The sequence below is a fragment of the Temnothorax curvispinosus genome, unplaced genomic scaffold (genome assembly GCF_003070985.1).
Source record: "Temnothorax curvispinosus isolate PA1 unplaced genomic scaffold, ASM307098v1 QBEX01007285.1, whole genome shotgun sequence".
Taxonomy (NCBI): domain Eukaryota; kingdom Metazoa; phylum Arthropoda; class Insecta; order Hymenoptera; family Formicidae; genus Temnothorax; species Temnothorax curvispinosus.
In genome coordinates, this window is record NW_020217065.1 from 1,513,350 (window position 1) to 1,538,585 (window position 25,236).

The 25,236-nt window shown below is 38.5% G+C and overlaps 1 protein-coding gene across 9 annotated transcripts in view; it reads left to right on the top strand.

The window, feature by feature from the left end:
• LOC112456887 (nucleolysin TIAR) overlaps positions 1-25,236 on the top strand; it is a 529,776-nt gene that overhangs the window by 475,838 nt on the left and 28,702 nt on the right. For all 9 annotated transcript variants that reach the window (XM_025019673.1, XM_025019671.1, XM_025019672.1 and 6 more), the window contains 2 exons: positions 6,881-6,956; positions 12,371-12,473. In XM_025019673.1, the coding sequence (XP_024875441.1) occupies positions 6,881-6,956; positions 12,371-12,473 (179 nt within the window). The remainder of the gene's footprint in view (positions 1-6,880; positions 6,957-12,370; positions 12,474-25,236) is intronic.

The following is a 25,236-nucleotide window of genomic DNA, read 5'->3' on the forward strand; positions in this document are numbered from 1 at the left end:
AACACAAATACGAAGAATAAATAGACTGTTAATAAAATTTTGTTAATCCCGCTGGATAACCACTCGTATAAATATTTGTACAATATTTCATAGCATGATAATATGATCATAATATGATATATATACCATTCCAAGTTATTACAAGATTTCAAATATTTTATCATAAAGTTGCACAATTTTTTAATAAAATATTTCATCATGTTAATTCGTCAATTGCGGTATATATTGGTCTGAAAATACTGACATTGTGATTGTATTACTATAACTGATAGCGCTTTCGGCGAATTGTACTGGCGAATGGATTATACGTGGATCAATTCGGATTGAAAATTGCACACATTATACACATATCACGCATCGTTGCAGGGAAAAGACATAAATTACCGATGCCTGGCGACTCGCCCGAACGAATTCGGCTCCGGCGAACTTTGCAAAATAGCGCTGGCGTAATCAGCGGCGCGTTATCTGCCCTCGCCTACAAACGCTCAGTGTTGCCTTTTGTGCAATGTGGGCACTGCGAGAGAGGGGACAGTCAGGGAGCAATAAATATGTTATTAAAATTACCATAACCTCGCACGCTGGCAGGGTAAAATGGCGCATTTTGCAGTTAATTTTCCGGTTATCTAGGTAATAATCTCGCTTACGGCAGGGCCGGTTAACCCTTTGGTTATAGGGGTGACTATCGCGAAAAGGGGATGAGAACGATAGGGGCGGAAGGTAAATCGGGAGCAGGGGTGAAAAGGGGTCTCAGTAATGGCCGGTGCTGATGCCGCGTGTTACGTATCGAAGACATTAATAAGCGGTTTACAGCGACGAAAGTAGGAACGGCATGCCGTGGAGGAGTTCAGTGGTATGAACATTTCCACAACGAGCACGGTTTCGTTCGACGCGATCTCAAAATCGAAGGAAGCTTTGCTTGTGGGACTCTCGAGGGCTGTTGGGTGGCATCGGTGCCAACACGACTTTGTCTGAGACTCTGTCCGCCTCCGCCCTGCGCCATCGACCCGACCTATCCCATCGACAATTAGCTGGCTCGGTATTGAGTGCACTTAGTAAGAATTAAGTAAACTACATGGTCATGTCTTATCGTTTCCATCAGCGTGCGAAATGGTTTTTATGGATCCTCTTCTTATTTTATATATTTTCGGCAAAGCACGAAAATATTAAAAATACGCCAATTTGTGCCAATTATAATTTTACTACAGATATCAATAGACACCTATTGACTACCCGTCGCGCTTTACGAAATCAATCCGAGATGAGACTAGCGTGTCTGCCATTAAAGCTATGTTAAAAGAAAATATACTTTCAAAGTATAAGAAGGCGTTAGTTTGTTTCTAGAGAGAATAAAGTTCTCTTGCTACATTACTTAAAGTCAACAAAGTTTGTGTAAACAATCGTGCCACTTGATTGACTAGCATTACGCTAAAATGCTGGTCTTTAATGCTTTATAAACACACTTAACCCTGTTGGTAGTGTAAACTTTAACCGGTTTGGCTGGTTATGCAGAATGCATATTTCTGCCTCTCGTAAATACGCTATTTGAACGCGGACGAATCGATAATAAAGCAAGATATAATGATCGATGTTAAATTTCAAGAGCTGTGTGTAATATTTTAGCAATCTAACGAAATCTTTGATTTAGGCCAAAATTTGAAAATAATCGATAATAAAATGTCAGTCTGCCGAGGTTAGCTCTTCTGCTATTCATAATCGAAGAGAGAAATAACTTCTTATCGAAAATATTTCAACCTCTCAAGCCGTGAGAGAGTTATAAATTCATAACTTACATCCCGCGGGATTAATTATACGAGAAGATAACAACTCCCGCTAGCATAGAAAACTGCACTATACCACTTGCTGCTTGAACTCGAAATATTTCCGATAAAGGCTTTCCCTTGTAGCACACCCTAAAATAGTGTACCTATAGTTCGAGCAAAGAATGAAATTTGTGCTCTGAACGTGTGACACTTTATCTACATCTATAAGGTAAAATCTATGCATGATTGTAAAAACATACTGAAAATTGGTATTGTTGTACTGCATAAACGATGAAACTTGTGCGATATAATTGTACACTCAGCTAATAATTAAGTCGACACATTCGACCTGATTTTCTCCTGGAATCTTTCAATGACACAACATCAATTTGTCATCATAAAATGTCGCGTGCTTTTATAAATGTTCTACTCTACTTGGTATTTCTATCTCTTGTAAACAGATAAGTTGTTATTCCCTTGATACAGAAATCGATAAACGGCGTCCGAGAATAGCGATCAAATGCTGATGAACGATAGCACTCTGCAGCGATTATTTGTAGGTAGATTGATGAATCTGTTCCCGCGGACGCTCATACCCCCACGATTTCTCTCCCCGGCCCGCTCGAAAATGGTGTTCTTCAATCTTCGTTGCCCGGGCGATAAGGACCCAGATCCTACGGTACAAAGATTTTCATGCTGACGCGCCATTCCTAGCGCCTAATTAATGAGTTTGAATTTTTCCGGCGGCTAATGGAAAGACTGCCTGCGCAGCACGTAGTCAAAGGAACCGACACAGTATGAAAGATGAAAAAGCGGTATCAAGGAATAGAGGTTAATACGCGAAAGTTTCGCGGCTTAAGGATATGAAACTGATGAGGTCGTGACACGATTTCGTCAATTCACGATCCTCCTTTTCCCTGCTCCTCCCGCCTTATCGAAAATATCTTGTACGAAATAAGAACGGGGTGGAACGCTTCAACGACCATTGATAGAAACGTAGGCTTCGACTGATGGAAATAAAGATTGCCTATTCTTTACGACACGCATGTTTGAAATGTTGCAGAAGGTTGCATAAGAGATCTTAAAACTGCATAACATATTAGTTCAGTAACGTCATATTCATCCTGTGAAAATTATACAAATATAAAACACAAAATGTATAATATTTAATGATATAATATTTAAAATTATTATGTAAAATTTATAATTACTATTTATAATTTGTCATTATTTAAAAAAAAGTTGCGACTCTCTCGAACGCAGAGAAAAGCAAATGTCGCGAATGAAAAATTTCATCAATGTTTGATTTTCATGCTAAGTAAACTGAGAGAAACTTTTTGCGGAGTAGGATTCAATTATATGATATTATCAAGTACATTTGAATGTTTCCAAAATAATAGAATAGTATGTATGGAAAGGGAATAGCATGGATGCAGGAGGGAAATGGCGCATTAGACAAGAAAGAAAATAGATGAAAAGGAGATAGGCAAGAGAGGACGCAGGAAAAAGATACGAACAAAATGCAAGGAAGGCAAGGAGACCAGTTTAGACTTGTTGAAATGCATCGAGCATTCTGGCAAAAGTACGGTGTTTACGAACAGAATACGTCCAGCAGGCATTGCAAACCAGCAATTGTTAAGTAAATACTGTACGAGTGAATCGCATGTTAATTATCAAAATTGGACTGCCGGCCAGTAGCTTTTATCAATCCCGGGAATTTACTTTCCAAGATAAAAGAAATTACCACTGGGAATTTTACAAGCTCCGCTATACTTGTTTTAAAATTAAAGAGAACGAAATCCAGAAACTTGCTAAACGATTGAACTATGTGACTTGTTTAAAAAGAATTAAATCACATTAAGAAAATCACTTTGCAGAAATGGAACGGAAATGGAACCGCAATCAGTGCGACAATATTTAAGAAGTCTTGTATTATTATTGTATGAATGTCATCGTGCTATGACTTTTATGAATTGTGAATGTATTATTGATTCAGATTGAGTAACACCGCTTTTAAATAATAAAAATATATTACAATTCTATTAAAATAATTAATCGGGATGCCTTGGAAATTCAATAATTTAAGAAAGTAAGCGCTTATCCGCCAGTGTAATTGTAACAGATATCACCTATATATAAACAATATAGAATCAAGATTTCGAAATTGATAGAACGAACAACAAGCCTGCAATCTTTCTGCGGATTACGTCCCTAGCGCGCAATTTGAAACATCGACACACCCCATCCTTCCATCCTCGCGTCTATCACGCCCGACCTAGTCGACGGCAATAAATCTGAACTTACGGTGTATCCTTGGATGCAAATTTCTCTACAGCTATAGAAATTTCGTTCACAATATCGCCATTTCCTTTCTCGCACTACGTTTTCTGTTATACATATATCTATTTAAGAAAATGTAAATTATATCTTACAATTGATTTGCTCATTATTTATGATATCCTATTAACTACTATTGATGTGGAGAAATGAACAATATTATATAGCAATGTAATTTCGAAAGTGATAGACTGAGAGATAACTTATGCGGGATATCGGATACATGTCTAATGTACAATTTGAATCATCGCCCCCGAACCCCGAACCCCCGCTCTCCAATCCGCCCGTGCAAAACCTTTTCTATCCACACGTCCATCGTGTTCGACTGGCTCGATGGCAATAAATCCAGACTTACTCTTTATCCTATCGAGGCTTTGCCCGCCAGGGTGCGAGCCTCTGGCATTGTCGCGGCTATATCACCGGCCAAAACGGACGAGAGGAACGGCGTGTCGTGCGACAAGACTCGACGGAACCTGAATTAAATTCTGAGATTTATCGCGTCAATAACCATGCATTAATTTATGATTTTTTGCGGTGAGGAACGTAAATCCACGGGGCACTCGCCGTCGCGCCAATTGTTTCGCTCTACGGTGGCGGCCCAGCCAGAGAAATGGGCATAAAGAGGAAATGGCAAAGGGGAAGAGAATAAGCGCGCTATACGGAAACACACAACACATCTCAAACCTATATCGATAGTACCAGCGCGCGCGGAGGTGCTGTACATGCGGCGTGAGCGATGTGAGGTGTGGGTAACGGCGTATGCGGGCGACTAGCGGCGTATTCTACATCTAACTTATATTGACCACTCAACATTCCGAGCTCGTAAACTACGACGTTCTCCGACGGTTCGGGGCAAAAACAATCGGAAACAGTATATCGCGGTTCCGAAAAGCCTTTGATGTCGTGCGCGTATCACCACGAGGAAAAGTATCGTCAATTGAAATTATTCCCATGTTGTTACTCGCCCATATTTGTTACTCGCGGCATGACCCCGCTAAAAAGTTACTTTCGAAACGTACGTCGCTTCGCCAACTTACACAACTTATTTTCAATAAAAATTAATCGATTGGCATGTAATTCGTCGTTCAGAACTCACCTTCAGTCTTCAATTTATTTCGCGATTTTCCTTCTTGCAGCAAGGAAACGCTGGGTTTGAAATTGTTTAATTACGGCTATTAGTAATGTTTCGCATTAGTCATTATAGATTAATTTATTCCATATCATTACTCATTAGGGAGGATGTACACATGGTACAAATTTTTTCTCACTCTTTTCGCTTCCGCCCAGATACGTCCTTTGATCGATTAATCGTTTTAATTACGGGCGAAACCGCGGCAGGTGTGCATTCAAATTGATGCACAGAGTGGAAGTACCGACCGGCTACAGCCTGAAACGCGCGTAATTCCGCCTGCCTTCTCTTTTATTCCCTTTTACCTTCTTTCCTTTTGACAAACCTTCTTTGAAGCCTTCTCTTCTCAAACGAAGTCGTCCTTTTGCTTTTTTTTTCACCGCCTATTCTTCGCTTTCCATCCGCATGTATTACAGCGAACATCATTTTTGCAAGACTTTTCAAACACATAACACATTACACGCATTATGCATTTAATGACTTATCTTCGTAAAGCTGAGCATGCTTTCAGTTTAATGGGCAAACTGAGTGGCAAAAGAATCAATTTATTGAAATAGAATAGAAGCACTTTAATACAATATTACTAAGTTTTGTCTAAATGATCGACTTTTTGATTTGTTAACGAAAAATAATCGTGCTTCACTATTTGTAAAATGCACCTAGCATAAACGTCTAGGTGTCACTCAACGAACGAAACTATTTTCTAATTACATGCTGCTCTTCAGCACTTAATCCATCACAAACGAGAAGATAAAGGAAGAGGATCAGTACTGTCATCTTCACGCCAGCAATTTTTTTCTACGGGCAATTAATTCCGTAGTACGTGAAAAGTATCATATATCAAAGTTCCGCCGTTCCGTCTACATCAATCACCGTACATAGTTGATAATGGGTACCGCGCGCGACGTAGTCTTTTGAAATGTTCCAATTGCGGTCGAAAAAAGTCCAGGTAGCCGCCGGATAACGGAAGTGAAAGGAGAGATCGGTATATATGCGATGCGGAATTTTATTCGCGGCGCATGCCACTCCGCTCTATCGGTCGAAAGGATATTTCCTCGCCTTAAGTTCCCGCCGAAACGACTGCAGCCCCCAGGGCGTTCCAGTATTCCTAATTTTGTCCGCCGGGCGCTACTGGAATCTTAATTATGAGGAAGAATTCGTCGAGGATGGTCCGCGCGGGCAACCCGGTCCCAATTCGCCCGACAATGTCACCAGTACTTTTCCAGAGGATATGAGCGTTTCAAAATTCAATTGCGCATGAAACAAATTGAAGTCTCTCGCTACGAGTACTGTAATATTGCAATAATGAAGACACAGACGGGAATGAATTCAGAAAAAAATATCATTACATTCATACGTGCATTATTTCGATGTTTATAACAAAAAGAAAATGTGATTAAGGTATATGAAATTGTTATTAAAAACTTAGTAATTATTTAAGTTATTTAAATCTTGGCATCAGATGCAAAAAGAATGTCAGATACGAATTGAAATGAAAGATCCCTTAATTAATAAATTCTTGAAATAATTAGAAAGGAGTGCTGGATTTAACCACTGAATTTTATATATTTGTAAGATTTCTTGATTAATTGAATTTTATTCTTACACTCCATTTATATCTATTATCTTACCGAATATAACATTTATGTTACAGAGATTGCAGAGTCGTCAGAGATCCCCAAACTTTAAAGTCCAAAGGATATGGATTTGTTTCGTTCGTCAAAAAGGCGGTAAGCGAGCGATATTATTAATTCGGTTTCTTTATTTAAAAAGTATGAAATTTAGCGTTATATCGTAGCTGAGATAATAAACTGATTCTATCACATGAGCCTTAGCTACGATATTTAAACTTTACACAAGACACTATCGCATTTAATTATGCACATTTATATGTTAAAAGTAGATTAATATACAATATGTAATCTTGCTAGTCAATAAGTTATGTTTATTTTTAAGAAATACAACAAAATATAAATTATTAGGGACATATAGCTCTCAAACACAAAATTTTACAACTCTGTTCATTCATGTTCTGATTTTACAGCATGAAAAACATTTATTTTTAGCAGTAGGAATTTCTTTCTATTTAAAAAGTTTAATAAGATAAGTCCGAGAGTATGTACCAATCGATAAATCTTAACTACCAAAAATGTACTTATTCCGAATTAACTTCAGAATCTTGCAGAATCTTACAAGAAAACTTTATGCATCACGCTTTTTTGTAACGTGCTCTTTTACCAGAATGTGGCCACTTTCAAGAAAGTCCAAAAAGCAGTCGTTCTAAAGAAGGCTAGAGCATGCAAAGCACGTCAATTAAAACAGCAACGTTTGTAATTTCATTCCTACGAGATTATAATAAAAATGAAATAAAAAATTATCTGCATGCAGAGCACTTGTGTGAGTAAAGGAGATAAAAGAGCTCGATGCATTTTTATGTAAATCAGAATTACGGCAACATAACGGCAAAGTAGATAATTCCCTTTCGAGCAGCATTTTAATTATCGCGCATTTAACTCCGATTGTCCCCAAAGTCGGAAAGAACGCAAATATTTCTCAACGACAACAACTGCGAAATCACATCCATCACTCTCGCAGTATGTCAAACTTGACGCCGTCCTCCCGGCTTTCGCTGATCAAATAAGGAGGAGGGTCCGACCGTCACGGTTTACAACATCATTTTTCGGGGCTAAATGGAGAGTGGCCGGAGTTTTAGTGTGACCCGCCAAAATCCGCGACGTAAATCACGGCGAAGTTAGATGTACGGCTGAGTAAAAGAAGGCTTTCCTCCGTTTATGGCGGGGTTATTCGTCGAGGCGCCTGCCCCGAAGGTAGACCCTCTCTCCGTTTCCCCTCTGTTTTAATGTCCTATCGATCTGGACCACCGCCGGCACCTGCCTCACACCCGCGGTATTACTATTGCCGAAGTATAAATTTCCCGAGTGTCTCCGTTAACCTCGAGGAACACGCGAAAATTTCTCCCCTTCCTTTCCCACCGCTATCCCCCGTCCACCGACCAGTCCCACCGCCACTATATCCTTCGACCGTCGGATACACGTATCTAAATCGCGAGCTCTGATCGCCCAGCATCTAACATCCTGGCTCTTTTAAGATGTACGACGAAATAGGAATTCCCGGGATTCTCGTTTTCTCTTTTTTTTTCTTTTGGGAGACAGATTCGAACTCCCAAATACTGCATCTAATGAATACCGAGCTTTATAATGTCCCGCTGCGTGCTCCTATACGTTTCGTGTATCTATACGCGACATTCATCACAGGTGCGACGATACGTTACTACTAGGCAACAGTTCTCTTTATACACGTGCGCGATGGAAATTGATTTATGATTCGAATGTTCGTCTTTCAAACGAAATAGTAGTAAACCGAGATTTGTTATTTCGAAAAGAAATATGTATTGATAAAACGTTTCCATGAGCGAATATGGTACAATGTATTCAATGCGTAGATGGATCCGTCATGTAGTCCAAGCTCTGCCCCTATTACCAGTTGATAGCCGGTGTGTACTTACATACATACTACGTAAGTGCTCAGGTCGCTCCAGTTACTGTCAACTTTTGTTGCTTTACCATTTGATCGATAAATCGTGCGATATTACGACTCACGACCTTAAATACACAAAAGCGTGCTTCCATTCGCGTAGATTTGTATTCTACGCTATAGGTAGGTAAACGAAAGCAATTAGAACGTCGTTTACGACGCGTTGGAAAACGGGTGCCTTCGTATGTGTTAACGTTATTTTATTTACGCTGCAGTCAAAATATCGAATGCATAACGGCCACGTTGACACGTGGCATTGAATATACGCATAGCCATGTAAATAAATAGTCTTTATTTTTTGATGCAATAGAAATATCGTACGTAGCGAGTCGCAGAATTTTTAAAACAACAGGTCATATTTTTATTTGGTCATGGAGTCATACAGTTTTTATTAAAAATTGAAATGTTACTTAAGTTTCCTCGACTGTACGAACAAATTAAATAAATAATTGGAAACGTTTCGATAGAAATACCGCTTGGAGTTTTGCCCTATTATCCTAACAAATAAAGTTCAAACATCTTAGCGCGTGTGGTTTGTACAAACATATATCATTTATACTGTATTAAAGTTTCAACAAAAAATCTTAATATATAAAAGAAAGTCGGGTTAGTTAGAACACTTATAACTCAAGAACGGCTGGGCCGAATTTTTACCACAAGTATATGAAATAAGGGTAGAATTTTCCGGAATAGCAGAATAACTAATAAAATATCGGAAAAATTCACGTGAAAAAAAAAATTAATCTAGAAAGATATCCAAATACATAGAAAAAATACATAGAGGGAGGGAGAGAGGGAGAGAAGGAGAGAGGGAGAGAGAGAGAGAGAGGGAGGGGAGAGAGAGAGGGAGAGAAAAAGAGAGGGGGAGAGAGAGGGACTATTTGCGTGTCTTATCACTACATTCATTACTGTTAGGCGGTATGAAGTTCGCCGGGGCAGCTAGTTATTAATAAACCAAATGTTACCATTTAATCTAATAATTTCTTGTTAAATACGAAATTATAATATAATTGCTAACAAGATATGTAAAAACGCTAACAAGTTTAATTCTTATATACCACAATTTGTTAAAAATACTTATACCTTTGATTAAGAACATGTATCAGAGCTTGATTGAGAAAAACAATAAAAAATTAACATAAATAATGTAAAATTTAAAAGAGACAAGCTTAAAGAGGCAAAGTCGATCTCAATCGGGCTTTGTACAGTTTGTTTGGTGCAGAAGAAAGTTTCGTTAAGGCCACGTAATCCGACAGCGCGTTACTCCGTGCCGGCGCATGACTTAATAATGCGTGTAAAACAGTTGGGTGTCAGTAAGCGGCGCTCCCGTCTGCCTATAGCATCGCTGACCGCGGAAGAAATTCGATTTGATGGGTGCTTGGACAGCTCAAACTGCCGGCCGCCGGTGGAAAATGCGGGAAGGGGAGGGTGAGACGGGAGGCAACTGGCTTCTGGAGGTGGCACTTCTGGTACCACGTAAACGCCCTGGTCACGCCGGACGGAAGGAGGCAAGCGGCGTTGGTTTTCAGGGGTTGCGGGTCGAAGAGGCGGGATATCGACCGAAGTTTAGAATCGGCTTAGAACGGGCATTCGGTCGCCTGAGCTCTATCTAGGCTAACCGCGCGAATGTGCGGCATCATATCGGGAATGGAGATTCGAATCGGAAATACTTTATCTAGCGGGCGGTGTGCGACGGGGAGAATGAGGATCGTGCAGAAAAGCGCAGAGAGCCACTGGCTGGCTGAAGCGTAGCCTGCGCCGTGGAAGAAAGTAACGGCTGGAGATGAGGCAAAGGCAAAGCCGAGGACGCCCCGAATGGCGCAAATGGCTGAAAGCAGAGAACGGCAGAGGGTAGACTGGAAAGAGGTAAAGACTGTGGGAGGTTAGAGAGCGGGGAAGAAAGAGAGAGAGAGAGAGAGAGACAGACAGACAGACAGACAGACAGACAGAGAGAGAGAGAGAGGGAGGAGGAAACGAGAAAGAGAGAGAGAAAGAGAGGTATCTTCCCTTCGTCTCTCATGCCCAAAGAGCTTTTCGAACAGTAAACTTTTTCGGGGAATTCCTCGTGTCGAGAATATTTTTAGGTCTCCATCTCTCAGCCATCCTGGGGATCTACCGTCCGAATACCATCGTCACGATGTCGCGCGAATGTATGTCTTTGTGCGTGTACTGCACGATGCAAGCGATGACGTGTGCCATACTGTATCTATTTCTCGCTTCGTGTTGCGAATATCACGGTGATGCTATTTCTTTACCTTTTCCGCAAGTTTCGCGATTAATATAAAGATTTTGTTTTCCATACGAATCGTATAATGAATGTATAGGAAGACGGATTGGTTACCGCCGTGAAAATCGTTTCAGTCGAATGTCCACGAATTGTGCAAATAGCTCGTAGAAATATGTATACGTCGGCGGTGCTTTCTCGTCTTTGCCATAGGTGTTCCCAACCCTTCCTCGAGAATCCAATGTCGCAATGGAAAATGTCCCGGATCGCCCGAAGCGGTTCACGAAAATCCGGGGAATCAAGAGTGCAGTCGATCGAATAAAATTTCAAAACGTATATTAAGTTGACCTGGATCGAGGGCCACGCCGGCGGGATACCGCGGCTGAATCAACAATAAGTCGCGGATAATATTGACGTCAACATACCTGTTGGTTTTATCCGCGGTTTTGCGTGTGAATGCGGCGGCATCCTCCCGCCGCGTCTCGCGCGGATGCCGTCGCGCGGTTCTTACGACGCGACGTCCCGCAATTGTTGTTATAGACGTTGCGAGAGACAATAAAGGAGCTTTCGCAGAGGCACTGCGCGACGACGCGTATTTTCATTCGCCTCTCGGTAAAATCCCTTAGAAGCATTCTGTAATACGTAAATACACACGGTCCCTATCTTTTCCATAATTTCACAATTATTTATAATTTTTTAGGAAATTCGCGTTAATTACGTGACGAATTTTACAAAAGCATTGATTATCTTCTTTGTTTTTGCGTTTTGTATTATACCATTTATTTGTGTGTTTTAGCGTGTGTTTTCAGGATATAGCATTGTAACGCAAGAATTTTGTAAATTTAACTGCAATCATATCCATTCATACGCATTCGATAAAGTGTATTATAAAATAAAACGACCGTTTGGTATATATGCAAAAATATTTTGTATTGCCGTCTGAATGCTTTTTGTAAAATCAACGACTGTTTTGATCACAAAAAGTAAATTAATAAACGATGCAATAGCATAAAGACCAAATAAAATTTGATACACTACTAAGGCATTGTAAAAAAAGATATTTTATTGTAAAATCGAAAACCAACGTTGCAAAAAATAAAAGAATGAAAATCGTTTTTAAATATATAATAATATAGGTTATAGGTCATAGGAGAATGATAAAACTTCGATTAGAAATATTAACAAAGCAAATATTATAAATTATAAACAAATGTTTACAAAATTCAACATAATTACTATCAAAAATTATGTAACCTCCTACGTTTAACAACTAACAAAATAGTTTCTTTTCTGCTTTTAATACATGAATGTCGCTATTCGAATTTCCGACAGGAAATATTGATTTTTCCTGTTGTCTTTTCTCAGGAAGCAGAGAGTGCCATCGGCAACATGAACGGCCAATGGCTCGGTGGCAGAAGTATTCGGACAAATTGGGCCACTCGCAAACCTCCCGCACCTAAATCCGAGGGTAAGTACTTTCACATACTACGGTCAAAAGTTTTGTTGCATAAGAGAGTGTAGCATAGAGCATGATTACTATCGTGATAAATGGTTTTCTTGATATAGCAGGTGAAAGTATTTAATTATATACATCGCCGCAAACGAATGTAGGTATAATTCAATGTCCTACATAATCTCTCATCTAAACAAAGTAAGTTTTCTGTCAGGTTTCTTATTTCGCGTTGTCACGTTGTCGCGTTATCGTGTTACTTTCTAAAATTTTACAAAATATTGTATAACATAAATATACAATAAGGAGTTCGTCTGTATAAAAGCGGGTACTGTCAATGATCGGAACGTAAAAATGAGAAAATAAGATTATAAGAATTTCACATGCTTATCTAAAAATAAGAAGCATGTTAAGTACAAGTCTTCGATGGCAAAAGCTAAAAGCAATTTTGACGAGTCAAAGTCAGCCCGACGAATAGAATATCGGTACAATTTTCGGAAAAGAAAATCAAAGGGTCGATACATATTTCCAAGTGCTCCGTCAAAGCGTTATATTTACGTCCACAGCCATGTCTCGTCATGAATACCAAATCGGCGCTGCTAAATTAAATATCGCGCTCGTCGGTCGCGAATGCGGAAATTTCGCCGACGCAACCGGAATTCGATTAGGTCGGCGAAATTCTACCGCGCACAAATGGATGCGCACGGTCGCGTTATTCTGTGGAGTTCGAAAGGTCCGCCTCTTGTGCAACACTCGGTGAGTCGTTCGCACAGAAAGCTTTCACTGTGCCATTCAGGAAAGCTCGAAACGGCTTTACCACGAACGGTTACTCTGCAAAGCGGGCTCTACAAAGGCAGCACTAGCTGTTCGAGTGTTTGTTAATCGATACCTTGAGATGGACTCAAGAGCCTTTTTTCAATGGACCGAGGTGGAGGAAGGAAGAAGTTCTACTCGCGTCGTACTATCATGTTCCCAGAGTACTGAGATTGATTTCAAAGCCTGGCGAGCGACAGTATGGACCTTGTGAAAATTTCCCGTAGCAATGGGGGTCACAAATATTTTCTTTTCTCTCTTTTCTCTCTTCTAAAATGCGTTTACCGACGGTAAGTCGTAAATCGCATTTCAAAATGCACCGAATTCTGAAGTAACCAAATACGATTCTAATGAAAAGAAACTATAGCCATCAAAAATGTTGACGAATAAAGGTATATACGTGATATGATAGAAACGTTTAAATACTGAAATTTATGATACTGTATTTCTATTGCAAGGAAATTATAATAAGTACAATAAATTTTAATCAAATATCTCGAACAAAATATTTGAATTGCAAAAGGGATAAACTATCTTTGCTTATGCAGCATCATCGCGGCCATGAATGAGTTGAAACGTTCTCTTTCGCTATAGTAATTACTTGTATAATTAGGATGGTTTGAGACAACGGTCGGATGAAAGCCCCGGCTCGGTAGGGATAGTAAGAATCCAATTGAAGTTATGAACTAAACGCATAATGAGCTTGGAGGTAGCACTCCGAGGCCCCAAGTAAGTATTATTATATTATCATAAGCGGCTCTTCGTCGCCGAGTCGAGGACTCCATCGTCCATCCTCGAGAGTCACCCCCCCTCCCGCGACCCCTCGGCTAACTAATTTCATTCCGCAAGTCTTTAATTAGTATTCGTCGCGGGGCGTCCAAACTTTTTCACTAGGCGAAGGCTTGCAAACTCGACCTACCCGGATTGTTCACCCGTATTTGCATAGGCCAAATTCGCAGAAAGTACTTTCTTGCTGGCCACCTTTACGTGGTTAATATTCCTCGACGAACGTACCTTAAATTTCTCATAAGAGAAAATAATAGTTTCGTAGAGAAGTTTACCTTGTTCGCCTTCTCTCGCGCTGTAAACATTCAGCCCTCGTGACAGTTCTTAAGCGCGGATATACGTTTTCGCGATTAAAAACGCAATCACGTGAAATTACATTGATTTATAACTTTTACCTTCAACTTTATTGTTAGACGTAAAAGTAATTTACTTTTACTTCTAACCGAATCTACATGTTGAGTTTCGCAGTAAAACCCTGGATTGCGCTTGATGGTTTCAACATCTTGTCCGTCTCATTTTTTATAAGCAGCTACACCGACATAATTCGAAAATTTATTTTCATTTTGACTTTCAAGATCTTCTATAATATGAAGGTCTAAAATTCGCATCTTGTTTTTTTCAATTTTATTATACAATAGTCCAAAAATTTCGGTTATCTTGTTACAAATAATTTAAACTCTATTTCCAACTCTTTGAAGCAATAAAACTGTATCTTATAGAAAACGCTCGTATTTTATAAAACATTTTTCCCTCTCTAAAAAAGGCGTGCAAAGTCGATACTCGAATATATCGCGGTTATTGTTGTCTCTTTTTCGCGATGCCGATTGGTTCTCTCGCTGCGCTTACTTTATTTGCAGCTGTTGTCGTATGTTTTGATAATTGTGTGTATCAAGAAGTTAATAGTGTAATAGTAATAGCATAATGTGTTAAAGCTAAATATTGCGCGCGAAGCGCGCATCTGTGGTGTCTAGTATATATGATGCGTAAATGCAAGTAAATATCAAAAATATATGACATAATCTAATCATACATATATAGTATTAAATTATTTAAAGTAATATTAAATACGAGTGGATTACTAACTTAATTAACAGTAAAGTTTGGATCCTCTCTAAATATATTAAATTTTTTTCTATTCTGGTTTTTGCTGTATTATAAAATATTTAAGAAGCTTTCGACACAGTTTGTTCAAAGAATAAAATATTAAAACTATTATCTATTTAGAACCGTTTACTTATTTACGTGTCTGCAATTGTACAAATATATTAAAACATATTTAAAAAAATTTGTATCTTTTTAATCAGCTAATCGATAACTAACCGATTAAAAATGAATAATAGTTTATTTTATGTTTAAATAATACTTTCAAATACGTTATTCACATTGAAAAATACAAAATCTTATTGGCAATCTTACGAAACTCTAACGAAACTCTCAAACTTCAGTGAACGACTTGGCACGCTTCAAGCAAATTCTTACATTGTGTCGATGGCCAATTGTATACAACTTGTAAGACGCATATACATGTGCGAAATTACACACTTCAAAGTCACCATTTCGCATAATATCACGCTCCTGCTTCGCTAGCATTAGTAGCAACAGTAATTTCTTTCAATTGCCTTACAAGAAAAGTTAGCAACACACAAAACGTCATAACTCTTGCAACACATAACCAATTTATAATAGACCTTTATAACAGAAATCTTATTAAACAGACGTTATTAGAGAAATCTGAAATTAGATATTTAAAAGTATGTAACAATTAGATTAAAGAAAGAAGACTTTTATTACATTTTAATATCATGTTCATGTTATAACATTATGTTAACATTTCTATGATATATGTATAGAATAATTCTAAAGTAATTCTTTTGATAAATTAAGCAACATAAATTTAATTAAATTATATTATTTTTGACAATGTATTGACACTCTTCAATTTTATCTAAAAAAAACCAATATTTTCCGTTCTCAAATAATGATATTGTAATATGTCGTTAACATTTTTATTTAAATGTTTTAAATCTATAGGTATGTATGTGTATTTTTCTAAACAACGAGAATTCTTTCTTTTTTATCATAAACTACATTTTCTTTATATATAGAAGATATTTATAACAATTCATTAAGAAGGAGATCAATCCTTTAATAACAATAAAACAACGTTTAATTAAAAGATCTTGTTTGTTCTTTTGTACATTATGTTCCACGGCGCATATCAAGCGAGGTGTATCGATACTATTATATTTACTGCTATATCGAAATAAAGAACAGGCAATGCGTGAATTCGTTCGCCTGTGATAAAATATGATATCAAAAGCTTAGACGGGTAAATAAGTTCGAGCGGGACGATAAAAGAAAAACAACGCGCCGTAGAAAATATCGAGAAGCACGGAGCCCTCCTAGACTACAACGCAGGCGCGCCCACGAAATGCATTCAAAGAAAACAGAAGAAGTCCCGAGTGCAAGTTTATTGGCTAGCGTTTTACTCGGCTGAATTACATGCACGTGGTGGAGTTTATATGATAGCCCCCAGGACTTTTCTGCTCTTCACTTCGATATCTTTTCAACAACGTTTCGGACGGTTGCGTCAGCTCTCATCTGCAAATCCAAAACGCGGTGTTGATCGGGCGGCCATAACCACCGTGCCTAGAGCTGATCTGGATATCTCAACGAAACGATAAGACGTTACAGCGACTGTATCGAAACTTGAGTTATACTTCAACAAATATCGACAAGGCAACCATCACGCAAATAAATAAACGGAATTGAGATAATTTGCTTGCCTCGCGTGCGAATATGAATAGAATACGCCGCAAGAACAAACGCTTGAATTTCAATTGTATTTATCTTATAAATGAAAAGCGTAATGCAATCTTAACAAGAGGATCGAGTATATGGGCAATATATATTGCATTTGTGTGTGTATACGTTTTTATATACATACCTATATATAAATTCTTAGTTATTATATATATATATATATATATATATAATGTCATATATATATATATATATATGACATTATAAAAGAAGGAAAAAGAAGCGAAAAGGAAGTTAGGGAATAGTTGGATCGTGCCAGCATTTAATTTGACTGAGTCCCGAAGTTATCCGGCAACTAGGCCAATATTTTATAGCCATGGCAATTAGATAATTTTGCGGTCAGGCAAAAATATGATTGTTGGCGTGTGAAAGGACAAACTTGGGTACGGGTTAATGTCGAAAGTTTGTATCGCCACCGGCATCGGACATAGTCGAACCAGGACTTGCGAAGGTACCAAACGATGACGTACACATATTATCCCGATGACATGTTGTATCACAATAAATGCGATATTCAATTCAAATAAATTTTACGTTTTTCTATTTTTTTTTATTTTATAAAATTTTCAATTTAGAGAATTGTAATCGATTTGGTTTCGTTTAAAAGTGTATTTAACATTTATTTTTGTTATATTTTAAAAAGCAACATTTGTTGCTGAAACATTTATTTTATAAAGATATTCGTTACGTCATGATATGTCCGAGAGAAAAATATGGATAATTATAAAATAAAACAGAGAGAAATGCATTGAAATTTCATAAAGTAATACAAAATTCACGTATTTTATAAAAATAGTTATATCATAATACAGTACATTTTATTATTAAATCTTAGTGCACATGCTGAACGTGAAATATATTTTATCACGCATAGCCATTTTATATGATTATTATTTGTCCTCGTTATTAAATAACGCAAAATATGATTGCGTTCACATATAAAATTTCTGTATACACTAAACGAATAGCTTATATATCTCAATAATACACATTAAAGGTTGCGTTATGAGTATAATAGAATATATGTAACTAAGGAGAAAGAGACAAAATAAAATGTACTGGCTAAACTTTGACTAAGTATGCATGCATCATAATTATAAACTATACAAAAGAATATTTTTTCATTATAAATAAAGTATTTTATATATTCGCTAAATATGGAAGAGATGTTACTAATTAAAATTCAAATTAATAGAAGATAGTCACGAGTGTTACACAACATAAATTGCCAATATATATTACAAATACAATTTCCAATAACGTGCATAACAGCTAACTCGAAATATAATACTATTATAATTCCTGGCACGATCATTTATAATCTCAATTGTACTTATGCACATTTGTGGACGCATTAGATTTTACACCACTATTTGAACACATCCATATAATGGAGAATGCGAATAAAGGTACGAAACGAGATAGAATCCTAATAGTGTAGCACCGAGTGTGCGTAGTCGGTTATTCTCGATTTTACCACAACGATCAGATTTTACAAATATTCTCCATTAACGCTCGGAATTTTCGTCTGTACGTATAAAAGGGGTAGAACTGTGTGCGCATTCTCGTTTAAAACGGATACTTCACAACGTGCAACCAAGTGAAATAGAGATCCGCATAATTACCATGCGCGCATCGATATCATATTACGCCACGTAAATATCCATCTAACGTTCATACCACGTTATTTCAAACGTTGTTAGAGCAATAGCGCGGAATCGTCACGTTTATCACGAACGCCTGGGAATTGTGAGCGATATCGTCGTATCTAACGCAATCTTAACGCATCGGAAGGCTAGTCCATCAAGGTTGACGGGTGGTCGACGTGCAGACATTGAATAAGCAACGCAGTCCGTTTGCGTGGGTTAAGCGTCGAGTCTTGTTGGAAATACATACGGCACACTTCCCGGCACTGAAGTGCGCAAGTACGCTCGTGCTAGATAGGAAGCTTACGATACATTCCCCGGCATCGCGGTGCAGCTAGCGTACACCGTATGCGTGCCACCGGTCGATCCGGATTGTCTACTTGCAGGTGGTCGTCCCGCAGTTAAAGCGGCCAGAAGACGCGAGGTTGGCCGGCCCCTTTAAATTCACCCTTCATCTATCGCTTGCCTTACGACCTTAAATAGGAGAAGGGATGCCTCTTATCGCGCTGCGGACCCTAACACGTTGCCACTCGTCGAGCTTCTATTACGAGGCTGTTGTCACGACGCTTTTCTCATGATCGAGAGAAGCCGAGTTCAGACAGAAATCTCCAACAACTCGACGAGTCCTCGTGGAGTGCTTGACTATACTCTGTATTAAATTACACGGTGATTTTAAACTCGACTCGGTTCGGAGTGAGACAAGCCGTTGGATGGCGAATACGGATGGCTTTTGGTTACAGACAAGGGGAGATTCTGTCTTGAATGTTTCACATTCCTTGACGAAAAACTATTCGAGAGGAGATTATTTTAAATCAACATAAATTATATTTAGTGCGGTAGCGTAACGTCTAATAAAGCACGATAAAAGCTGAATGATTTCCTTTAGTTGGCAATTACGATACAAAACGATGTCCCAGCAGTGAATCTTTTTATCAATTATCGAAGAATGAGAGAAATGACATCATATGCCACGACTGATATTCTATTGGTTAGCCGTTTCAAAGTGTCACGGTTTGATGAAGCCGCGCGAAAATCAAAGGGCAATTCAATTAAAGGTGTCCCACGTTTGTGATTTTCTCCGCGCGACCTATCCGCGACCTATCCGCCACGATCTATCCCACATGATTTCAATCTACATCCAACGAGAACCTAGCGATCGCCTGGTGTAGCCGTGTACGTTAAAAATCGTTAACCGCCGATAATTACTTTTATAGCTCAAGGGGCGAGTCAAGTACTCTTCTCTATCCTCCCCTGGGTGGTACGCCATGTTAAGTGTACATCGTTGTATAAACGCATGTATGCGCAACACTACAGAAGCTGGATGAAACGTCAACAAACGAAACTACCAACCAACAATCGCTCAGTACGTTCCGTACGTCCTCCCACTCATCCCACCCTCTCTTCTTCCTGTATATCGTTTCCTCCTGTATTTTCCGACCGTCCATCCTCGCTTTAGGCTGTGAGTAGAGGTTTCTGCTTGTTGCATCGACGGCCAGCCGGTCGGTTGTTCCGACGAGAGTTTTTGATTGGCTGCCCGTATCACAACAGCCCGCGGCTGGGCGTACATTGAAGCAGCATGAATAGTAAATTGGTTGGAATTGCCGTGGAACGGGAAGTTTATATCCCTTAGGAAACGAGCCATAGGACGCGCGTGTATCCCGTTTCAAAGCATTATCGCACTCTTTGCGATCGACCGCGACGCGGATACATCCTTCCTGCACGAACGCAGAGAACCAATTGACTTTGATATCAAACCGGTAACGTGATTAGTATCATGTCGTCCGGGATTATCCATCAAACTTCACGTAACGCAATTTGCTGAGTCTAAAGACCTTGACACAACCATAACATGATGGAAATGGATCTTATCATCGTATTTCATGGATATGACACCGGGCAATACTGGTAATAACTAAACATAGACTGGCAAATTTGATCATGCCCGATTGCCATCATAATTGATTCGGAGGATTGAATGCGGTAACACTCCGAATCTCGTAGAGCACATTTTATAGGCAGCAAATACAGAGAGCCATCAGTTAAAATGGATTTATACAATCCCTATACAATTTTTAAGCTCATTTTTTCGTTTATAATAATATCCTTAAAATATTCAACAGAACTTGTTTGTTAACAGCCAGATTCTATCGTGATCGAATTGGCTAAACTTCTATCATAACTGAGTTTATAGATGAATATTGATATAAATTAGTAATCACATATGAAAGTTTGATCTGCCCGAAAGTTTGGCCATGTTATTGCCCCAACTCTATATTAATTTAGATTAATAAACATGGTCTTCCATAATCGATTGGTAAATTGTTACATTTTAAGCAACGACTAATTGCCCAACTAACCAGAGCATATCCATCATGCATATGCACCATTATCATATATGAGCTGCATAGATGTACATCCTAAATATCTTGTTTATCCGTTCAGATATGGTGTATATTAATTATCGTGACACAACGTATTATCATAACATCGCGATGTTAAACATCGTCATTTCGATTAAAGGTTGTGAGTAATAGTAGCTGTTCTCTGGTTTAATAATCATATATGCATGATGGAAATTTACGCCCCTTTCAAATTGCTAATGGTCATAATTACAAACAAGATTAATTAATTATGTATTTTGCACGAGTATTACGTTTCTTGTCCTATTTCTCCTTGGCAAGATTATCATACGTGCTAAATCGGTTTTTTTTTTATATTACTCGCACGATTTAACTAATCGAAGGATGCCCACAACGCTTGCGAGCCTCTCGTACAGATGAGCCGCAATTTCTTCTGCCCCAGTATCTCCGGGTCACTCTGACTTCCTGACTCGATAATGCGGCGAAATGTGAAACTTTCGGACAGAATACGAAATCCGCGCGTGATACGAATTAAGAACGCAGCCTTTTACGTCGCAATACGACTAGTCAATATAAAAAAATGCGATATATCTCGTAAAAGTTTAAGAAATAGACAAGGCACTTCTACCGTGTATTTTGTATAAATTGACGGAAATTGGAGGCTTTGTCATTTACAGTTGATCCATGGCGAGGTTGGGACCCTTAGCGTTGGTTTAAAGCCTTGACACGCTTTTCTTTCTTTTCCTTTTTCCGATTCTTTTTTCGTTTTTCTTACGAACCACGAGATTCGACGAGAAAAATCACAAACGAATAAAGACATATTGTCAACGATAATAGATACGATAATCTCTACCAAATCTTATATAACTTAATACACTTGTTATTAGAATCGACATTTTTTTATAGCATTTAAAGTACGAAATTTAAATTTAAACTGCTTTCGATTTTCTTTCAGTTTAATATATTAAAAGCCTTTCTACGTCTGTATATAAAGTATTAATAACGTTATTTCGCCACAAAAGTCAAAAAGATCGATTTTATATATAATTATGCAAATATTATTAGTGCTATGTTTGTTTTATATATTTTTCAACTTACGCAATAAGCTTACATCTTTAACAGTTATTGATCAGAAAACATTAAAAGTCGATGAAAACGACTACATCTTTCGTCGTCACTATAATTGCTCCGAGTTCGTTCTCAGTGACCCGTTTCGAAAGAGGTAATGTTCCGAGCCAGACTGTGGATGTTACACTGAATCCCGTAGGTATTGTTCTGAGGAGTACCCACACTTGAGATGTATTTCGCACAAGAGGCAACGTATCCTGGTCGTGCATCTCCTCTTGGCTGTGTGTACTAACAGCAGTCAGTCGTTGCAAGATCCATTTGGTCGTTAAAACACTTGGTCTTTCCTATTGCACGTCCGCAATTCAGAGCTATTCGGAACACTCTGTCGTATTGATTTATCCATGCGTTTCGAAATTCGTTCGAATAATGAAAACGCGACTCAGAGAAGTGTGGATTTTTAAGTTGAAATAAATATTAGCGCAAATATAATGCACATTAAAATACGATTTCGTTTCAATCGAATAGCATCGACTGAGCCGTTTAGCACAGTAAGCCAGAACGCATGCGGAAATTAATATCGATGATTGTCCCGGGAATAATAATGGCTGTGTTAGTTTTCAGTACAAACTCCTCTGTTTAAATATTTCACTTGGTTAATTATACTGGCATGTTTAAATACTGGAGTAAATAAAAGCAAATTATAAGACACTTTTAGAGAAACAAAAGACGTGTAATAAATAAAAAAGCATTTTTATTATTATTGAAATTCTATTTATAACTCCATGTATAATGTTATTCAAAATAATTTAAATTATTTTATTTGACTTATAAAATAGAACGTGACAATCAATTATAAATGTTGCGCGTAATTATAATGCACAATAAAAGATGCATTGCTTGTTTTTCCATAAATTCATTTTACTAGAATATTAAAGATATTTTAATACTATTATTCAAATAACATTATATTGTAAAGTGCGTTATGTTACAATATACATATGTAGAGACTTATCTGAATGGTTAATTGTGTTTTTTTAAATCATACATTTAATGATGAAATATATAACCGCTGGCAGATTATCTCTTTGCTGAGTGAGCGACCAAAATGTACGGTAAAATCCTCGATTTAAAACATTTTTCTTTTTATTTTTGTTATTTTATGTAGAAATTCAAACAAATGAATGATTAAATTAAAGATACATTTTGATAAAAATAATAAATAAAAATTTCTTATATACGCATTTACATTACGCCGACAGTCAGCAAACAAAAGTGACGGTATCTTGGTAAAATTAGATTTCCGTAGCTCGAGATCGATCGAGTTTACTCAAGAGACGGTGTACGCGTATGCCCTGCTTCAATCCCAAAAACTTTGACGATTATACAAATCGTGCCGATAAACCTACTTCGTCCTCGCGCAATTTCGCCTCCGGATTTCCGATGTAAATCGGCGCTCGTTTGTCCTCTCGACGACGTCTACTTCAGAACGATTCGGCCAATCAAGATCATACATCACTTTCAAAAGGCACAAATGCATGAAGCGAGCGTGTACGTTTTTACATATGAATCGACCAGGGAAAATTATTACGGCAAACACATGTGAAATATAGCACTATGACAAAGCAGAAATTGGAAGGACAAACAATAGGGGAAGAGAGCCCGGTCTAGATTAAAAAATTATACATACTGATATTAAAACCGAAGTTAAAAATACGTAGGCTCGCATCAACATTTGTGACATATAGCGATTTACTACCTTCATATATTTAATATAAAAAAACAATGTTATCCAATAGCTTTCCAGTACATATATAAAATAGGCACGTTAGATAAGATTGCTGCTGTGCATGAAGAAAAGGGAAATCTAGTACAGTCTCCTTCATATATTTCTTTCGTTATTCATATGTTACGAATAATAATGTAAAATAATTGATTAGATGGAAACACGAGAAATTCGCCGGAATTTCAGAGTCATCTCAACATTTTTCTCTCAAAATCCGCCACGGTAAAGCTACCGCGGACTAGACTATCCAGCTCACGTAAAACAGTCGCAATTTCGCGGCCATTTAATCGTGAAAGTGGTCGAAAGTAAATGATGGTAGACAAGCGCGAGGGCGGATAAGGCGGTGATTTTAGAAAGGGATGAGCGACGTAGGTGCGAGAACCCGCATGGAAAGATAGATCGCCGGAGACCGAGCACACAGGAAAAAGAGTGAGAAAGAGACTCAATGTTTGTAGTAGTAACTCGTGAGTAGTTGCCGAGCGAGTCACCGCTGCAACCACTAACCCAACCCCGATTCCTCGACCAAGCAATCACTACTATCAGCACCTCGGAACCAAGACCAATCTAACAGTAATACAGTTGTCTGGTTAACGTGTTTTTACGAGCATCTCGGCGACACGGTCTTCCAGTTCCGAGCTCGCGATGAATATGACAATTTGCGTAACGTACACGAACATACGTTCACGACAGTATGAACCTCACTAGCTGGCCGAAATCCTTGCGCGTAATCCTGTAAGTGCACACGTATCTCGCCGTGCAATGCTATATTCGGATACAATATTCTCCTTCCTCAGTCTTGCTTCGATAAGACGATAAGATCGCGTTGAAATAGATCGTAATATTCTTGAATTGAAATCTTCCCTTTATTACATATTTTTACTGTCTTAATTTTGTATTATAAAGAAAAGCGATCGCGATATATCATTACAAACTTCTATGCTTGTTTACGAAATTCATTACGTGCACGCTTTCGTTCACATAATTGTCTCCTATTGCTTCCTCTAATATATAAGTACAGTGCAATCGGAACACTGGATACGGATCATAGTTATTTTTATGGAGGAATAGCGGTACGAACAGCGCGCAACTTGGAAAGCCATGCACCATGCTGACCCATAGTAAAATAGCGACAGCCTCGTATGTAAAAGCTCGGCGTATAATTAGCCTCGCACACGAAATGAAATTCCTGAGGGCTGCCGCCTGCTGCGAACATACTGCACAGTTTGGCGGGATCAGGTTCGGGAACGGAGGAGGTGCCGAACACATCGAGTTTAGAGGGTCGAGGACGAATGGAGGTGTGCGGCAAGGGGTCGGCTGGATCGGTGGTAACGGAGGCAGCGGCGGCGGGTGCCGTCTGCGGAGGGTGGCGAGGGCTTGCAGAGATGCGGATCGAAGGTAATATAGGCACATGGGCGAAAGGCGAACGAAGGTGCAGAGAGAGGATTGGTTTTCCCGTTTCGGCGAGGTGGGAGACCATTTCGTCGTCGAGTGCGGAACGCTGT